This window comes from Salvelinus fontinalis, chromosome 6, assembly GCF_029448725.1.
Source record: "Salvelinus fontinalis isolate EN_2023a chromosome 6, ASM2944872v1, whole genome shotgun sequence".
In the NCBI taxonomy this organism is placed as follows: Eukaryota; Metazoa; Chordata; class Actinopteri; order Salmoniformes; family Salmonidae; genus Salvelinus; species Salvelinus fontinalis.
In genome coordinates this window covers 73,610,759-73,630,549 of record NC_074670.1, presented here as the reverse complement: position 1 = coordinate 73,630,549, position 19,791 = coordinate 73,610,759, and the positions used below count along the sequence as shown (strand labels likewise).

The following is a 19,791-nucleotide window of genomic DNA, read 5'->3' as shown; positions in this document are numbered from 1 at the left end:
AGGAGATGCACTTCAGTACTTAATGCAGCTAGTGGCCACACCAGACACTGTTACTTTAGATTTTTACCCCCCTTTGTTCAGGGACACATTATCCCATTTCTGTTAGTCACATGTCTGTGGAACTTGTTCAGTTTATGTCTCAGTTGTTGAATCTTGTTATGTTCATACAAATATTTACACATGTTAAGTTTGCTGAAAATAAACGCAGTTGACCGTGAGAGGAAGTTTCTTTTTTTGCTGAGTTTAGCATGCGTTTGTACTTGCCTTTAACCAGAGCCAAAGTGTCAAACCATTCAAGCAATGTTATTCAATTCATAATATTATTATGAATATATTTCAACTCTGTATGGCAAGCGTGAATGTCTGACTGAAAATGTTTGAGGTTGCTTTGCGCCACAGATCGTTGTAACTACTTTAAATCTACATCACATCATTGTTTTGGCGAGACAGCGTGCTATGGAGAGTCCTCACGACCAAGTGAAGAGTCTTGTAGTGTGTGACCTACCATCCGTGCCACATCGTTCAGTGTGCGCACCACTACCTCGGCAAGACAAAAAAAAAAAACTACAGGAGAGATTAATGTGAGAGGTTTAGCGATGTTAGGATTTTTAAAGTCGTGTAGTATACACCCGGGTTAAAATGACGTGTGAGGTAGCTTATTGTGGAGAAATTAATATTAGATTCTCTGGCAACAGCTCTGATGGACATTCCTGCAGTCAGCATGCCAATTGCACACTCCCTCAACTTGACAGCTGAAGCGTTGTAGAAAATTACGGAACATTTATGGGATCTTATATTTTAGCTCATGAAAACAACATTATTGCGGTATTTTTTTATAAAGATTTATTTTCAGGATATTTAGTGTTTCTTGACAGAGATCTTTGTGGATCACCACATAATTCGCTGTTAAAGGTTTTATAAACCAAATGCCATATTTGTAGTAAAAGGTCAAAGGTCTCACCAGGTCGATGTCCATGGTGTCAAAGTCCATGCCCTCGTTGAGGTCTTCCATACGACCCTCTGACGACATCATCACGTCCTCTACGATAGGCTCCTCATCCTCCTCCATCAGCCCTGTACCACGCCGACTACACACACACACACCATAATTAGTACAAACTACCATCAATATAGAGTAGCTGTACATAAACAAATGGTTAGTCCACAAAGAGATATGTAAAGGAAGTAGCTCTTACATGGGCTGTTGCAGGTTGGTCCTGGGCTCGGGGTTAGGGAGGGTGTGTGTGTGTGTGTGTGTGTGTGTGTGTGTGTGTGTGTTCTTACATGGGCTGTTGCAGGTTGGTCCTGGGCTCGGGGTTAGGGAGGGTGTGTGTGTGTGTGTGTTCTTACATGGGCTGTTGCAGGTTGGTCCTGGGCTCGGGGTTAGGGAGGGTGTGTGTGTGTGTGTGTGTTCTTACATGGCCTGTTGCAGGTTGGTCCTGAGCTTGGCGTAGTTCATGGCTCTCTCCTGCTGCTGACGAACCTCCTCCTGCTGCCTCTGAGCCAGCATCCACGTCACCTGGGTACTACAAACACAGACAACAATAAGTTAAATAACCACACTGGTGGTTCAGGTAGGTATACAGAGACAGAGAGAAAAGACGAAAGAGAGAGAAAAGACAAAAGAAAGAGAAGAGAGAAGAGAGAAGAGAGGAGAGAGGAGAGAGGAGAGAGGAGAGAGAGAGAGAATCTTACTTGTAGTCGATGGGTGTCTGGTGGAGTTGAGGGGTTTGGGGGAGTGTGTGAGGGTGAGGATGCTGCTGGGAGTCTGAAGGGAGGGCATACACTCCCATGTAGCTGTCGTCTCTCCCCCGTTTGGCCTCCTCCCTCATGTCCCCTGGTCCTCTCATCATGGTAGAGGTGAGGTGGGGGGAGGGCATCATCACAGGAGTCTGCATGCTCTGGTGCTGCCACGACATATCTGTACTGCTGCTACTGCTCTCCTCCGCTAGAGAGAACACACCGTGTTAAACACACACCACTCTAACATGGCCATGTAGTGACTCCAGTCTGACTTCCTGACCCTGGTGCTGTAGCTACCTTCAGGGAGTTTCCTCTTGGCTGCGGCGACGGTAGCAGTGGGAGTTGCAGCCTTGGTCTTCTTGGATCTGACCGACGACCCTCTGGAGGAGTAGCCGGAGACAACAGACATGGTGTCATCGTCCCCGCCGGCCTGCAGGGAGTTCCTGTAGGAGATGAGCGGTAGCCAGCAGTCGTCTCTCTGGAGCGCCATCTGGAAGGTCATGAACCTCTCCAGATACATGTGACTACAGCGGAGAGAGGAGAGATGTTACACACACACTGAACAAAAACATAAAACACATATAAAGTGTTCATCCCAGGTTTCATGAGCTGAAATAAAAGATCCCAGAACAAAAAGCCTATTTCTCTCAAATTTGTTTACATCCCTGTTAGTGAGCATTTCTCTTTTTCCAAGATAATCCATCCACCTGACAGGTGCGGCATATCAAGAAGCTGATTTTAAAAAAGCATGATCATTACGCAGGTGCACCTTGTGCTGGGGACAATAGACTACTAAAATGTGCAATTTTGTCACAACGCCACAGATATCTCAAGTTGAGGGAGCATGCAATTGGCATGCTGACTGCAGGAATGTCCACCAGAGCTGTTGGCAGAGAATTAAATTTCTCGAACATAACCCGCCTTCAATGTTATTTTCAAGAATTTGGCAGTACGTCCAACTGGCCTCACAACAGCAGACCAGAGAGACCAGCCACCCGGACAGCTGATGAAACTGAGGAATATTTCTGTCTGAAATAAAGCCCTTTTGTGGGGAAAAGCCCATTCTGATTGGCTGGACCTGGCTCCCCAGTGGCCTCCCAGTCATGTGAAATCCATAGATTAGGGCCTCATTTATTTAAATTGACTGATTTCCTTATATGAACTGTAACTTTGAAATTGTTGTGTTAATATTTTTGTTCAGTATAAATACACACAACTAAAGAGGGGACACGGTCCTCTTATCCTGCTTCATGACATATCATACGAGTCATCACTTACACAGACATCAGTTACCACACACACACACATGTGCACGTGTCTGATTAGGAGAGGCAGAGGTGTGTACTCACACAGTCCTCTTGTCCTGCCTCATTAGTTTGGAGGAAAACTCAGAGAGGATGTCTAGGAAGGCCAGGTGAAGAGGAGGGTTGCCCTCTCCCTGGGGACTGGGCTCCTGAAACGAAAACTCTATACCATCCCTGGGGGGGAAGAGAGCGAGAGAAGAGGTAGGGAGAGGGGAGTGAGAGTAGGAGACAATTTTAGATCAGAAAAATGGGAGGTATCTAACAGCATATGTAGAAACATACATTAACTAGTGCTATATACAGCTCACATACATCATATGCTAATCACGTTCATTAATTCTAATCGTATTAAAAAGCTGAAGAATTTCTTATCTGCTGGTTATGTCAGTCTTGTGTACAATAAAGCTACGGAGAAAGAGATCAGAGGAGACTGACTTGTGCAGCATGGCGATAGCGTCTCGTGTTTTGACCTGGTCCAGACCGAAGGTGAGAGAGAAACGTCTGGCCAGCTCCTTGATCCCACAGAACGCTGAGGACGAGCGGTCAAATCCTGTCCCCAACTCTGACAACATCTCATGGAACAACTGGAGGAGACAGGCAAGAGAGGGCAAGAGAGGGCAAGACAGGGCAAGACAGGGCAAGAGAGGGCAAGACAGGGGAAGAGAGGGCAAGACAGGGGAAGAGAGGGCAAGACAGGGGAAGAGAGGGCAAGACAGGGGAAGAGAGGGCAAGACAGGGGAAGAGAGGGCAAGACAGGGGAAGAGAGGGCAAGACAGGGGAAGAGAGGGCAAGACAGGGGAAGAGAGGGCAAGACAGGGGAAGAGAGGGCAAGACAGGGGAAGAGAGGGCAAGACAGGGCAAGACAGGGAAGAGAGGGCAAGACAGGGAAGAGAGGGCAAGACAGGGGAAGAGAGGGCAAGACAGGGAAGAGAGGGCAAGACAGGGGAAGAGAGGGCAAGACAGGGAAGAGAGGGCAAGACAGGGAAGAGTGAATAAATGTGTGGAATAAAGACATGGTTATTTCAATCTGATTGGTTCCACAAAGGCTGCAGATCAGGAGATCTAGCTTGACTAAAACAACAGTGTGTGTGTGTGTGTGTGTGTGTGTGTGTGTGTGTAACCCACCTGTTGTAGACTGAGGATGAGTGTCTTGGCACATTGGATCTTGTCTATCTGTCTGGTCTTTGACATGGTCTCCTTGATGATGTCACCATAGTCATTGTAATACTAGAGAGAGAGGAAGACGGTTCAGCCACAAGTCAGAGTCTCTTACAGGAAGATTTGCAACCAAGCAGTACATGGGATGACTCCGGTAATGAGCTGGTGTTTAATGAGTGTCGTAGGCAAGGAGAAGTGATAACCGTGTAATCTATGGAATGGGCTTCTATTCAAGTCAACGATGGGATAGCGTGTGGACTGACAACCATTGCGAGTGTACCCATGAGTTTAACAGTCAAATTGCCAGGGTTAGAGGTGCTTTGTAAAGATTCTATTTCTCCGGTCATCACTGTGTAAAGCGTTTCTCCATTCTCACCCTCATGTACTGCTTAAAGATGTCAGCGCCAGTGTTCATCTCTACTACGTTATAGATGATAAGTTTACAGTAAGCCGCCAGGAGGTTACGTCTCTTGTGAAGAGCTTCTATCTTCGCTGCCTCGTCATCCTGCTGGCCATCTGTAGATACAACATAACAGATAGTTACACAGCCAGTCAGAGCTGTTATCTAGAGCGTCCACCTGGCTGACCATTTAAAAAGGTAAAGCCATCTGTAGATACAACATAACAGACAGTTACACAGCCAGTCAGAGTTGTTATCTAGAGCGTCCACCTGGCTGACCATTTAAAAAGGTAAAGCCATCTGTAGATACAACATAACAGACAGTTACACAGCCAGTCAGAGTTGTTATCTAGAGCGTCCACCTGGCTGACCATTTAAAAAGGTAAAGCCATCTGTAGATACAACATAACAGACAGTTACACAGCCAGTCAGAGCTGTTATCTAGAGCGTCCACCTGGCTGACCATTTAAAAAGGTAAAGTCAGGTACACATATCACAGGGCCAGACGATAACGTCATTCATTTAGCAGGGTCACGTTTGGCCGTCGCTAACCAGTGAAAATAAGCAACCTACTAGAAAAGACTAGCGGTGTGTGTGTGGTTAGCAGTGTGTGTACCTGTGCTGCAGTTGTCATCGTCCTGGTCTATGAAGACATGGTGCAGTATGAAGGACAGTAGTTCTGTCTGTAACGAATCATCAGGACTGTAGACCAGCGGCTCCAGCTGCTCTCTGCCTCCTGAGACCATCTGATGACTGAAGACCAGCAACACATCACACAGTATGGTGAACGCCTGGGGGGGGAGAGGGGATGGACGGTTGGTTATCAGCGGTCTGCCTCCTTGGCCACGTCTTCCGCATCTCAATGGCGTGTCAAAAATCACTAGGATGTGAATAGCTGCTAGAGGACAGTACCTGTTCCTTGACGGTTGTGTTTACGTTGGTGAGGTAACGTTGACACATCAGACAGAACATCCGCATCTGTTTCCTCAGGCTCAGCAGCTCCTCCTACAAAAACAATATTACGTGATCAACACACATCCTCCCAGATTACATACAACATGAGTGAACCATCAAAAGACTTACTGTATAAACCTTCACTGCCTCTCCAATGCCATTTTCCTAGCTACCAGATAACACACAAATGAGAAGATTCTGCGCTGCCAGCCAGTTGGCTGCCAGCCAGCTGCATACCTTTCTGTGGCTGCCCTCTGAGACCTTGGCCAGGTGCCACAGGACAACGTAGTGGGTACACTGTAGAGCATGGACCACTATCTGCTCTGGCATGTCTCCGTTCTCAATGCCCGTGTTGAGCAACTTGAAGTTACTGCTGAACAGATCCCACTGGGAGAGGTCATGGGCACTGGGGGAAGAGAGTTAAGAATGTCAGGAGCCAGAGAGGAGAGAGAGACAAAGAGAGACAGAGGAGAGAGAGACAAAAAGAGACAGAGGAGAGAGAGTCAGAGAGAGAGGAGAGAGAGACAAAGAGAGACACAGAGAGAGAGAGCCAGAGAGAGACAGAGAGAGAGAGACAGATAGAGAGAGAGACAGAGAGAGAGAGAGAGAGACATAGGAGAGCCAGAGAGAGAGACATAGGAGAGAGAGAGGAGCGAGAGAGACAGAGAGGAGAGCCAGAGAGGAGAGACAGGAGAGAGAGAAAGACAGACAGAGGGGAGAGATAGACAGAGAGGAGAGAGACACAGAGAGAGTGTTCTTTACTTGTGGAATGCTGTGATTCTCTTGAGAGTAGACAGGACCTGGTAGGCATCATCATCATCAGGCTCCTCACCCTGAACACAGAGACAGATCAGTACCAACCACACACAGAGACAGATCAGTATCAACCCCACACACAGAGACAGATCAGTATCAACCCCACACACAGAGACAGATCAGTATCAACCCCACACACAGAGACAGATCAGTATCAACCCCACACACAGAGACAGATCAGTATCAACCCCACACAGAGACAGATCAGTATCAACCCCACACACAGACAGATCAGTATCAACCCCACACACAGAGACAGATCAGTGTCAACCCCACACACAGAGACAGATCAGTGTCAACCCCACACACAGAGACAGATCAGTGTCAACCACACACACAGAGACAGATCAGTGTCAACCACACACACAGAGACAGATCAGTGTCAACCACACACACAGAGACAGATCAGTGTCAACCACACACACAGAGACAGATCAGTGTCAACCACACACACAGAGACAGATCAGTGTCAACCACACACACAGAGACAGATCAGTGTCAACCACACACACAGAGACAGATCAGTGTCAACCACACACACAGAGACAGATCAGTGTCAACCACACACACAGAGACAGATCAGTGTCAACCACACACACAGAGACAGATCAGTATCAACCACACACACAGAGACAGATCAGTATCAACCACACACACAGAGACAGGTCAGTATCAACCACACACACAGAGACAGGTCAGTATCAACCACACACACAGAGACAGGTCAGTATCAACCACACACACAGAGACAGATCAGTATCAACCACACACACAGAGACAGATCAGTATCAACCACACACACAGAGACAGATCAGTATCAACCACACACACAGAGACAGATCAGTATCAACCACACACACAGAGACAGGTCAGTATCAACCACACACACAGAGACAGATCAGTATCAACCACACACACAGAGACAGATCAGTATCAACCACACACACAGAGACAGATCAGTATCAACCACACACACAGAGACAGATCAGTATCAACCACACACACAGAGACAGATCAGTATCAACCACACACACAGAGACAGATCAGTATCAACCACACACACAGAGACAGATCAGTATCAACCACACACACAGAGACAGATCAGTATCAACCACACACACAGAGACAGATCAGTATCAACCACACACACAGAGACAGATCAGTATCAACCACACACACAGAGACAGATCAGTATCAACCACACACACAGAGACAGATCAGTATCAACCACACACACAGAGACAGATCAGTATCAACCACACACACAGAGACAGATCAGTATCAACCACACACACAGAGACAGATCAGTATCAACCACACACACAGAGACAGATCAGTATCAACCACACACACAGAGACAGATCAGTATCAACCACACACACAGAGACAGATCAGTATCAACCACACACACAGAGACAGATCAGTATCAACCACACACACAGAGACAGATCAGTATCAACCACACACACAGAGACAGATCAGTATCAACCACACACACAGAGACAGATCAGTATCAACCACACACGCAGAGACAGATCAGTGTCAACCACACACGCAGAGACAGATCAGTGTCAACCACACACGCAGAGACAGATCAGTATCAACCACACACAGAGACAGATCAGTATCAACCACACAGAAACAGACCAGTATCAACCACACAGAAACAGACCAGTGTCAGTATCAACCGCACACAGAGACAGACCAGTGTCAGTGTCAACCGCACACAGAGACAGACCAGTGTCAGTGTCAACCGCACACAGAGACAGATCAGTGTCAACCGCACACAGAGACAGATCAGTATCAACCACACAGAAACAGACCAGTATCAACCACACAGAAACAGACCAGTGTCAGTATCAACCGCACACAGAGACAGACCAGTGTCAGTGTCAACCGCACACAGAGACAGACCAGTGTCAGTGTCAACCGCACACAGAGACAGATCAGTGTCAACCGCACACAGACAGATCAGTGTCAACCGCACACAGAGACAGATCAGTGTCAACCGCACACAGAGACAGATCAGTGTCAACCGCACACAGAGACAGATCAGTGTCAACCACACACAGAGACAGATCAGTGTCAACCACACAGAGACAGACCAGTGTCAGTATCAACCGCACACAGAGACAGACCAGTGTCAGTGTCAACCGCACACAGAGACAGACCAGTGTCAGTGTCAACCGCACACAGAGACAGATCAGTGTCAACCGCACACAGAGACAGATCAGTGTCAACCGCACACAGAGACAGATCAGTGTCAACCGCACACAGAGACAGATCAGTGTCAACCGCACACAGAGACAGATCAGTGTCAACCGCACACAGAGACAGATCAGTGTCAACCGCACACAGAGACAGATCAGTGTCAACCGCACACAGAGACAGATCAGTGTCAACCGCACACAGAGACAGATCAGTGTCAACCGCACACAGAGACAGATCAGTGTCAACCGCACACAGAGACAGATCAGTGTCAACCGCACACAGAGACAGATCAGTGTCAACCACACACACAGAGACAGATCAGTGTCAACCACACACACAGAGACAGATCAGTGTCAGTATCAACCACACACACAGAGACAGATCAGTGTCAGTATCAACCACACACACAGAGACAGATCAGTGTCAGTATCAACCACACACACAGAGACAGATCAGTATCAACCACACACACAGAGACAGATCAGTATCAACCACACACACAGAGACAGATCAGTATCAACCACACACACAGAGACAGATCAGTATCAACCACACACACAGAGACAGATCAGTATCAACCACACACACAGAGACAGATCAGTATCAACCACACACACAGAGACAGATCAGTATCAACCACACACACAGAGACAGATCAGTATCAACCACACACACAGAGACAGATCAGTATCAACCACACACACAGAGACAGATCAGTATCAACCACACACACAGAGACAGATCAGTATCAACCACACACACAGAGACAGATCAGTATCAACCACACACACAGAGACAGATCAGTATCAACCACACACACAGAGACAGATCAGTATCAACCACACACACAGAGACAGATCAGTATCAACCACACACACAGAGACAGATCAGTATCAACCACACACAGAGACAGATCAGTATCAACCACACACAGAGACAGACCAGTGTCAGTATCAACCACACACAGAGACAGACCAGTGTCAGTATCAACCACACACAGAGACAGACCAGTGTCAGTATCAACCACACACAGAGACAGACCAGTGTCAGTGTCAACCGCACACAGAGACAGATCAGTGTCAGTGTCAACCGCACACAGAGACAGATCAGTATCAACTACACACAGAGACAGATCAGTATCAACCACACACAGAGACAGATCAGTATCAACCACACACAGAGACAGATCAGTGTCAACTACACACAGAGACAGATCAGTATCAACTACACACAGAGACAGATCAGTGTCAACCACACACAGAGACAGATCAGTATCAACCGCACACAGAGACAGATCAGTGTCAACCACACACAGAGACAGACCAGTGTCAACCACACACAGAGACAGATCAGTGTCAACCACACACAGAGACAGATCAGTGTCAACCACACACAGACAGATCAGTGTCAACCACACAGAGACAGATCAGTATCAACCACACACAGAGACAGATCAGTGTCAACCACACACAGAGACAGAGACAGATCAGTATCAACCACACACAGAGACAGAGACAGATCAGTATCAACCACACACAGAGACAGATCAGTGTCAACCACACACAGAGACAGATCAGTGTCAACCACACACAGAGACAGATCAGTGTCAACCACACACAGAGACAGATCAGTATCAACCACACACAGAGACAGATCAGTATCAACCACACACAGAGACAGATCAGTGTCAACCACACACAGAGACAGATCAGTGTCAACCACACACAGAGACAGATCAGTGTCAACCACACACAGAGACAGATCAGTGTCAACCACACACAGAGACAGATCAGTGTCAACCACACACAGAGACAGATCAGTGTCAACCACACACAGACAGATCAGTGTCAACCACACACAGACAGATCAGTGTCAACCACACACAGACAGATCAGTGTCAACCACACACAGACAGATCAGTGTCAACCACACACAGAGACAGATCAGTGTCAACTACACACAGAGACAGATCAGTGTCAACTACACACAGAGACAGATCAGTATCAGTGTCAACTACACACAGAGACAGATCAGTATCAACCACACACAGAGACAGATCAGTATCAACTACACACAGAGACAGATCAGTGTCAACTACACACAGAGACAGATCAGTATCAACTACACAGAGACAGATCAGTATCAACTACACACAGAGACAGATCAGTATCAACTACACACAGAGACAGATCAGTGTCAACCACACACAGAGACAGATCAGTATCAACCACACACAGAGACAGATCAGTGTCAACCACACACAGAGACAGATCAGTGTCAACCACACACAGAGACAGATCAGTGTCAACCACACACAGAGACAGATCAGTATCAACTACACACAGAGACAGATCAGTGTCAACCACACACAGAGACAGATCAGTGTCAACCACACACAGAGACAGATCAGTGTCAACCACACACAGAGACAGATCAGTGTCAACCACACACAGAGACAGATCAGTGTCAACCACACACAGAGACAGATCAGTATCAACTACACACAAACTAGTCCACTCCCCCTAATTGATGTAGAATGAATAGACTGGTGGTAGAAAGTCCCTCTCTGGCCCAAACAGCTTTCTCATCCTCTGAGCGCTCTCCTCCAATCCCCTCTCACCCCTTGTAGGAAGTCCTTTAACAGTCTTGATTGTCCACCGGTTCATTCTCCCATTCCCTCATCACTCCCCCTCTCACCTCTTGTAAGAAGTCTTCTAGCAGTGTGTTGAATTTGTCCACCAGTTCATCCAGCAGCTGTGACCTGGCGATGTCCACTCTGTTAAAGATGGTGAACTCCTCGTTGCAGAGAGCGTGGTAGGTCTTCGAGCAAGCCTCCAGCACCTCTGTGTCTGTGTGTTTCTCGACCATCTCCCTGATCTGACGCAGCAACGCCTCCAAGTGCTAGAAGAAGAGGGAGGGAGTTGGGAAATATGTTTTAGAGACGTCTTGCAGTGTTATACATTTGATATTTCACAGCTGGCATTGTACTGCACAGTGCTTTGAATCAGGTTAGTGTAGGGTCGGAGGTTAGAGTTTGAATTAGACTACAGCGTAGGGTCGAAGGTTAGAGTTTGAATTAGACTACAGCGTAGGGTCGAAGGTTAGAGTTTGAATGAGACTACAGCGTAGGGTCGGGGGTTAGAGTTTGAATGAGACTACAGCGTAGGGTCGGGGGTTAGAGTTTGAATGAGACTACAGCGTAGGGTCGGGGGTTAGAGTTTGAATGAGACTACAGCGTAGGGTCGGGGGTTAGAGTTTGAATGAGACTACAGCGTAGGGTCGGGGGTTAGAGTTTGAATGAGACTACAGCGTAGGGTCGGGGGTTAGAGTTTGAATGAGACTACAGCGTAGGGTCGGGGGTTAGAGTTTGAATGAGACTACAGCGTAGGGTCGGGGGTTAGAGTTTGAATGAGACTACAGCGTAGGATCGGGGGTTAGAGTTTGAATGAGACTACAGCGTAGGGTCGGGGGTTAGAGTTTGAATGAGACTACAGCGTAGGGTCGGGGGTTAGAGTTTGAATGAGACTACAGCATAGGGTCGGGGGTTAGAGTTTGAATTAGACTCCAGCGTAGGGTCGGAGGTTAGAGTTTGAATTAGACTCCAGCGTAGGGTCGGAGGTTAGAGTTTGAATTAGACTCCAGCGTAGGGTCGGGGGTTAGAGTTTGAATTAGACTACAGCGTAGGGTCGGGGGTTAGAGTTTGAATTAGACTACAGCGTAGGGTCGGGGGTTAGAGTTTGAATGAGACTACAGAGTAGGGTCGGGGGTTAGAGTTTGAATGAGACTACAGTGTAGGGTCGGGGGTTAGACCTTCTCCAGTCGTCCTGTGGTGTAGATATCCAGGTCAAAGAACTGAGGGAGCTGCAGCAGGTTGGTCACCTTCTCTGTATCTATGGAGTACTGAAACAAAGAGAGGCAGCACACTCACACACAGTACTGCATGCAGGGGACACACGTTTATTAGAGAGGGTGAAGGTGCAGTGTCCTACCTTGGCCAGCAGAGGGGGTAACGTCACAGCAAACAGTTCTGTCATTCTGGTCCTGTCATCTAGCTGGGTCTTCTTCTCCTTCGCTGTCATCACCTGGCGGGAGAACAAACCCCATTGTAAATACAACCCATGTTTATTCATTTTCCCTTTTGTAATTAAACTATTAGCACATAGTAACATAACTTCACATAGCCATGACATTTGAAATGTCTTTATTCTTTTGAAACTCGTGAGTGTGATGTTTACTGTTCATTTTTTATTGTTTATTATCTATTTCGCTTGCTTTGGCAATATAAACATACATTTCCCATGCCAATGAAGCCCATTGACTTGAGAGACAGAGAGAGTTCCCTTTTCTGACCAGTCTAGTGTCTTACCCTCTTCCCAGTTCCGCGGCCTACGGGCGGGTGGCACTCTGCAGCCTGGCGCACCGTACACAGCATTATCTCTATGAGAGCCGTCTCCTGTCTGTCTGTCAGGGCTACACACACCAGATCTATTAGAGACAAGGTATAGAGGTTATGGGTCAAAGGTCAAGTATAGAGGTCAGAGGTCATACCTTCCTCCCCTGGCACAGGGTCATCCAGTAGCAGGCTGGTCATACAATCCCAGTCCTTCAGTAGGTCTGCTCCACTCTCCCACAGAGAGTCCACCAGGTACGCAGCATGCTCATGAAGCTGGAATACACACGGGAGAGATAAGCAGGGGCAGGGTATTTCTCCCAGTGAGTCTTGTAAGTATGCAGCATGTTCATGGAGGTAGAGACAGGGTCAGAGACCGTGTGTGTGTGTGTGTGTACCTCGCTCTCCAGGAAGAAGAAAACAGTAGTTTTGATGAGGTTGGCGTTGGGGCTTTGTCTCCCTCTCCTCTTGGGGGCGCCCTCCTCTTCCGGCTCCCGCGTACTGAACAGTCTGGAGAGCAGAGTCACGAGTATTAGATTTTAAAAACTATATCAAATTACCCTAAATATTCAGAAGTATGTGGACACCCCTTCAAATTAGTGGATTTGGCTATTTCAGCCACACCCGTTACTGACAGGTGTATAAAAATCGAGCACACTGCCATGCAATCTCCATAGACAAACATTAGCAGTAGAATGGCCTTACTGAAGAGCTCAGTGACCTTCAAGGTGGCACCGTCAACAAGTCAGGTCATTAAATTTCTAGCCCTGCTAGAGCTGCCCCGGTCAACTGTAAGTGCTGTTATTGTGAAGTGGGAACTTCTAGGAGCAACAACGGCTCCGCAGCGAAGTGGTAGGCCACACAAGCTCACAGAATAGGACTGCCGAGTACTGAAGTGCGTAAAAATCTGTCCTTGTTTGCAACACTCACTACTGAGTTCCAAACGGCCTCTGAAAGCAACTTCAGCACAAGAACTGTTCATCGAGAGATTCATGAAATGGGTTTCCATGGCCGAGCAGCCACACACAAGCCTAAGATCACCATGCACAACGCCAAGCATATGGATGGTTATAAAGATGGGGAGAGGTCTGTCCGTAATAAAGTGACGCTCTGCAGGCTCTAGTTTTGCCTCATCTTGATTATGGTCCAGTCATGTGGTCGAGTGCTGCAAGGTAAGACCTAGTTAAGCTGCAGTTGGCCCAGAACAGCGCGGCACGTCTTGCTCTTCATTGTAGAGGGCTGATATAAATACTATGCATGCCACTCTCTCTTGGTTAAGAGTTGAGGAGAGACTGACTGCATCACTTCTTTTTAACAATGTGTGGAAAACCCCATTGTTTGCATAGTCAACTTACACACAGCTCTGACACACAAACACTTACTCCACCAGACATGCCACCAGGGGTCTTTTCAGTCCCCAAATCCAGATCAAATTCAACAGCGCGTACAGTATTATATATGGCCATGTAACTTCCATCTCATATTGCGCAATCGGACAGCAAACCCTGTTTCAAAAACCAGATAAAGCAACACCTCACGGCACAACGCCTCTCCCATATTTGACCCAGATAGTTTCTGTATTGACATGTAGGCCTTTAAAGAAAATGTAATTGATGTTGTTTTGTCCTTGTCTATTAATGTTCTGTATTATGTCATGTTTCATGTGGACCCCAGGAAGAGTAGCTGCTGCTTCGCAACAGCTAATGGGGATCCTAATAAAATACCAAGGCGTCCGCTGGAGTGATGTAAAGCTCGCCACCATTGGACACTGGAGCAGTGGAAACGCGTTCTCTGGAGCGATGAATCACGCTTCACCATCTGGCAGTCCGACAAACTAATCTGGGTTTCGGCGGATGCCATGAGAACGTTACCTGCCCCAATGCATAGCGCCAATTGTAACGTTTGGTGGAGGAATAATGGTCTGGGGCTGGGCCCCTTAGGGTTCAGACTAGGCCCCTTAGTTCCAGTGAAAGGAATTCTTAACACTGCAGCATACAATGACATTCTAGATGATTCTGTCCTTCCAACTTTGTGGCAACATTTTGGGGAAGGCCCTTTCCTGTTTCAGCATGACAATGCCCCCGTGCACAAAGCGAGGTCCACTCTGGTTTATCGAGATCTGTGTGGAAGAACTTGACTGGCCTACAGAGCCCCCTGACCTCAACCCCATTGAATACTTTCGGGATGAATTGGAACGACCTCACTAATGCTCTTGGGGCTGAATGGAAGCAAATCCCCGCAGCAATGTTCCAACATCTAGTGGAAAACCTTCCTAGAAGAGTGGAGGCTGTTATAGCAGCAAAGGGGGGGACCAACTCCATATTAATGCCCATGATATTGGAATGAGATGTTTGAGGAGGTGTCCACATACTTTTGGTCATATAGTGTATATAAACCTCACTTATAGGCAGCCTAAATAGCCCAGCCTAAATAAAACAGACAAGGAATGTGTCCACGCCAGAAAACCATATCCCAGATCTACCAACCTCAAGTTCCTACTCTCTCCTTCTCCTCACACCCCCTTTCTCCTCCTGCCTGCCCCTCTCTTTCTCTAATCCATCCACCTTCCTCTCTTCAGCTCTGCTCCCTCTATCTCTTGCTGTTCCAGGGAAGAAACCAGACATGGGGTTTTAGCATCACATTTTACATTTTGCAGGACAATCTCTTGAACTGTTTTCAAGAGTATTTTGATTGATTGATAGGACTTAAGAGAAAATGAATACATGATAGAAGAATGTGTGACAACAGATTACATAAAAAATTAAATAAAACAAATCCTACTTCTTGAAGAGGAACTCCCCGGCTGCTATGGCGACCGGTCGGTGGGCGGAGTAGACCAGGTGATAGACGCTCTCACAGTCCTCCGGGCTCAGTACCTCATCTGTACTACTGTAATACACACACCATACAATCCCCTGGGCTCAATACCTCATCTGTACTACTGTAATACACATACAATCCCCGGGCTCAATACCTCATCTGTACTACTGTAATACACATACAATCCCCCGGGCTCAATACCTCATCTGTACTACTGTAATACACATACAATCCCCCGGGCTCAGTACCTCATCTGTACTACTGTAATACACATACAATCCCCCGGGCTCAGTACCTCATCTGTACTACTGTAATAGACACAGTATAAATGAAACACAAATGAAACACCGACAGCTGAACTGTAGCAACTTACTGTAGTACCAGAGTGAGCAGTTTAATTGCTTGTACTGCGACGTCATACTCCTTGTCCAGAGTCATGGAGACAATGCGGTCCTGTGAAGAGAGGAAATTAGTGACAAAGATTCAGATTTAGCTGAAATACTTCTACTCAAAATCAACAGGGCATAGTAGTAGTTCAGCCAGGAAATACATCTACTCAACACCGCTGGGCCAACCATATGAAAACTCATGAACGTACTACTGTAAGTCGTTTTGGATAAAATAGTCTGCTAAATGGCATTTGTTATGAAAATTGAGCCTCGAGGTAACTAGTTGTAGTGTATTGATGTGTCCACCAGGTGGCGCTCTGACCTTGAAGCGGCTGGTGAACAGCTCCAGTCTGGTGTTCAGTTCTCTGTTGTAGTAGAGACCCTGCAGCGCTGTCAAACATTTCAGACGCACCTCGCCTTGCTACACACATACACACACACACACACACACGTTGGAATTACAAACGCTTCTAACACACAAATACAAACTCGTTAGAATTGCACACACACCTAACTCAAACACAACACCTTGCTAACAAGCACGCGAACACACACACTCTCCCTCACCTTGTCGTGCATGGTCCAGCCTACGTATTTCAGGTAGCTGTCGTTGAGGAAGGCGTCACTGTACAGCTTCATCCACATTCCTATCTCCTCTATAGTGATAGCTCTGATCTCTGCTATGGCATCACTGTAACACAACACACAACCTTCATCATCATCATCATCATCATCATCATCATACCCTCTATACAGTGGGATAATATATCTCAAATGAAATCCATCCTATTTATGATCATTACTATGATGGGATCAATGGACAGGCCACGTACCGATATCGGTGTACAAACACACCCTTGAATATAGCATTCATCATGTTTTCAATTTCGTCCTGGTTTTCTTGAAGCTGAAATTAGAACAAGAAATCAGTAAGATAACATTTATCAGGGTTCATCAGGCTGAACTTACACCAAGAAAATCAACCAAACATTACAGAGAGATACCTAGTATAGTTATGAAGGCACAGAGGTGTATAATTACACAGTGGTTCATGTTGTTCTGGTGGGGTTGTATTAGTAGTAGGAGACAGTGTTTCATGTTCTGGTGTGGTTGTATTAGTAGGAGGAGACAGCAGTGTTTCATGTTGTTCTGGTGGGGTTGTATTAGTAGTAGGAGACAACAGTGTTTCATGTTGTTCTGGTGGGGTTGTATTAGTAGTAGGAGACAGCAGTGTTTCATGTTGTTCTGGTGGGGTTGTATTAGTAGTAGGAGACAACAGTGTTTCATGTTGTTCTGGTGGGGTTGTATTAGTAGTAGGAGACAACAGTGTTTCATGTTGTTCTGGTGGGGTTGTATTAGTAGTAGGAGACAGTGTTTCATGTTCTGGTGGGGTTGTATTAGTAGGAGGAGACAGCAGTGTTTCATGTTGTTCTGGTGGGGTTGTATTAGTAGTAGGAGACAGCAGTGTTTCATGTTGTTCTGGTGGGGTTGTATTAGTAGTAGGAGACAGTGTTTCATGTTGTTCTGGTGGGGTTGTATTAGTAGTAGGAGACAACAGTGTTTCATGTTGTTCTGGTGGGGTTGTATTAGTAGGAGGAGACAGTGTTTCATGTTCTGGTGGGGTTGTATTAGTAGTAGGAGACAGCAGTGTTTCATGTTGTTCTGGTGGGGTTGTATTAGTAGTAGGAGACAACAGTGTTTCATGTTGTTCTGGTGGGGTTGTATTAGTAGTAGGAGACAACAGTGTTTCATGTTGTTCTGGTGGGGTTGTATTAGTAGGAGGAGACAGTGTTTCATGTTCTGGTGTGGTTGTATTAGTAGTAGGAGACAGCAGTGTTTCATGTTGTTCTGGTGGGGTTGTATTAGTAGTAGGAGACAGTGTTTCATGTTGTTCTGGTGGGGTTGTATTAGTAGTAGGAGACAACAGTGTTTCATGTTGTTCTGGTGGGGTTGTATTAGTAGGAGGAGACAGTGTTTCATGTTGTTCTGGTGGGGTTGTATTAGTAGTAGGAGACAGCAGTGTTTCATGTTGTTCTGGTGGGGTTGTATTAGTAGTAGGAGACAGCAGTGTTTCATGTTGTTCTGGTGGGGTTGTATTAGTAGTAGGAGACAGTGTTTCATGGTGTTCTGGTGGGGTTGTATTAGTAGTAGGAGACAACAGTGTTTCATGTTGTTCTGGTGGGGTTGTATTAGTAGGAGGAGACAGTGTTTCATGTTGTTCTGGTGGGGTTGTATTAGTAGTAGGAGACAGCAGTGTTTCATGTTGTTCTGGTGGGGTTGTATTAGTAGGAGGAGACAGCAGTGTTTCATGTTGTTCTGGTGGGGTTGTATTAGTAGGAGACAACAGTGTTTCATGTTGTTCTGGTGGGGTTGTATTAGTAGGAGACAACAGTGTTTCATGTTGTTCTGGTGGGGTTGTATTAGTAGGAGGAGACAGTGTTTCATGTTCTGGTGTGGTTGTATTAGTAGTAGGAGACAGCAGTGTTTCATGTTGTTCTGGTGGGGTTGTATTAGTAGTAGGAGACAGTGTTTCATGTTGTTCTGGTGGGGTTGTATTAGTAGTAGGAGACAGTGTTTCATGTTGTTCTGGTGGGGTTGTATTAGTAGTAGGAGACAGCAGTGTTTCATGTTGTTCTGGTGGGGTTGTATTAGTAGGAGGAGACAGCAGTGTTTCATGTTGTTCTGGTGGGGTTGTATTAGTAGTAGGAGACAGCAGTGTTTCATGTTGTTCTGGTGGGGTTGTATTAGTAGGAGGAGACAGCAGTGGTTCATGTTGTTCTGGTGGGGTTGTATTAGTAGTAGGAGACAACAGTGTTTCATGTTGTTCTGGTGGGGTTGTATTAGTAGGAGGAGACAGTGTTTCATGTTCTGGTGGGGTTGTATTAGTAGTAGGAGACAACAGTGTTTCATGTTGTTCTGGTGGGGTTGTATTAGTAGGAGGAGACAGTGTTTCATGTTCTGGTGTGGTTGTATTAGTAGGAGGAGACAGCAGTGTTTCATGTTCTGGTGTGGTTGTATTAGTAGGAGGAGACAGCAGTGTTTCATGTTGTTCTGATGGGGTTGTATTAGTAGTAGGAGACAGCAGTGTTTCATGTTGTTCTGGTGGGGTTGTATTAGTAGTAGGAGACAGCAGTGTTTCATGTTGTTCTGGTGGGGTTGTATTAGTAGTAGGAGACAGTGTTTCATGTTGTTCTGGTGGGGTTGTATTAGTAGGAGGAGACAGTGTTTCATGTTCTGGTGGGGTTGTATTAGTAGTAGGAGACAGCAGTGTTTCATGTTGTTCTGGTGGGGTTGTATTAGTAGTAGGAGACAACAGTGTTTCATGTTGTTCTGGTGGGGTTGTATTAGTAGGAGACAACAGTGTTTCATGTTGTTCTGGTGGGGTTGTATTAGTAGGAGGAGACAGTGTTTCATGTTCTGGTGTGGTTGTATTAGTAGTAGGAGACAGCAGTGTTTCATGTTGTTCTGGTGGGGTTGTATTAGTAGTAGGAGACAGTGTTTCATGTTGTTCTGGTGGGGTTGTATTAGTAGTAGGAGACAACAGTGTTTCATGTTGTTCTGGTGGGGTTGTATTAGTAGGAGGAGACAGTGTTTCATGTTGTTCTG

General features: G+C 46.5%; 1 protein-coding gene across 1 annotated transcript in view; it reads right to left on the bottom strand.

Moving 5' to 3' along the window:
* The window catches only part of LOC129858681 (cohesin subunit SA-2-like), a 38,781-nt gene that overhangs the window by 8,979 nt on the left and 10,011 nt on the right, over positions 1-19,791 (bottom strand). Inside the window, exons 8-30 of the mRNA XM_055927983.1 lie at positions 17,019-17,092; positions 16,753-16,876; positions 16,508-16,606; positions 16,170-16,249; positions 15,758-15,865; positions 13,375-13,486; positions 13,135-13,252; positions 12,953-13,056; positions 12,576-12,668; positions 12,397-12,486; positions 11,284-11,487; positions 6,322-6,392; positions 5,797-5,965; positions 5,518-5,610; positions 5,222-5,396; positions 4,582-4,721; positions 4,173-4,274; positions 3,483-3,631; positions 3,093-3,221; positions 2,041-2,267; positions 1,696-1,948; positions 1,419-1,526; positions 962-1,088 (exon numbers count right to left, since the gene is read on the bottom strand). Coding sequence (XP_055783958.1) covers positions 962-1,088; positions 1,419-1,526; positions 1,696-1,948; positions 2,041-2,267; positions 3,093-3,221; positions 3,483-3,631; positions 4,173-4,274; positions 4,582-4,721; positions 5,222-5,396; positions 5,518-5,610; positions 5,797-5,965; positions 6,322-6,392; positions 11,284-11,487; positions 12,397-12,486; positions 12,576-12,668; positions 12,953-13,056; positions 13,135-13,252; positions 13,375-13,486; positions 15,758-15,865; positions 16,170-16,249; positions 16,508-16,606; positions 16,753-16,876; positions 17,019-17,092 — 2,949 coding nt within the window. The remainder of the gene's footprint in view (positions 1-961; positions 1,089-1,418; positions 1,527-1,695; positions 1,949-2,040; positions 2,268-3,092; positions 3,222-3,482; positions 3,632-4,172; positions 4,275-4,581; positions 4,722-5,221; positions 5,397-5,517; positions 5,611-5,796; positions 5,966-6,321; positions 6,393-11,283; positions 11,488-12,396; positions 12,487-12,575; positions 12,669-12,952; positions 13,057-13,134; positions 13,253-13,374; positions 13,487-15,757; positions 15,866-16,169; positions 16,250-16,507; positions 16,607-16,752; positions 16,877-17,018; positions 17,093-19,791) is intronic.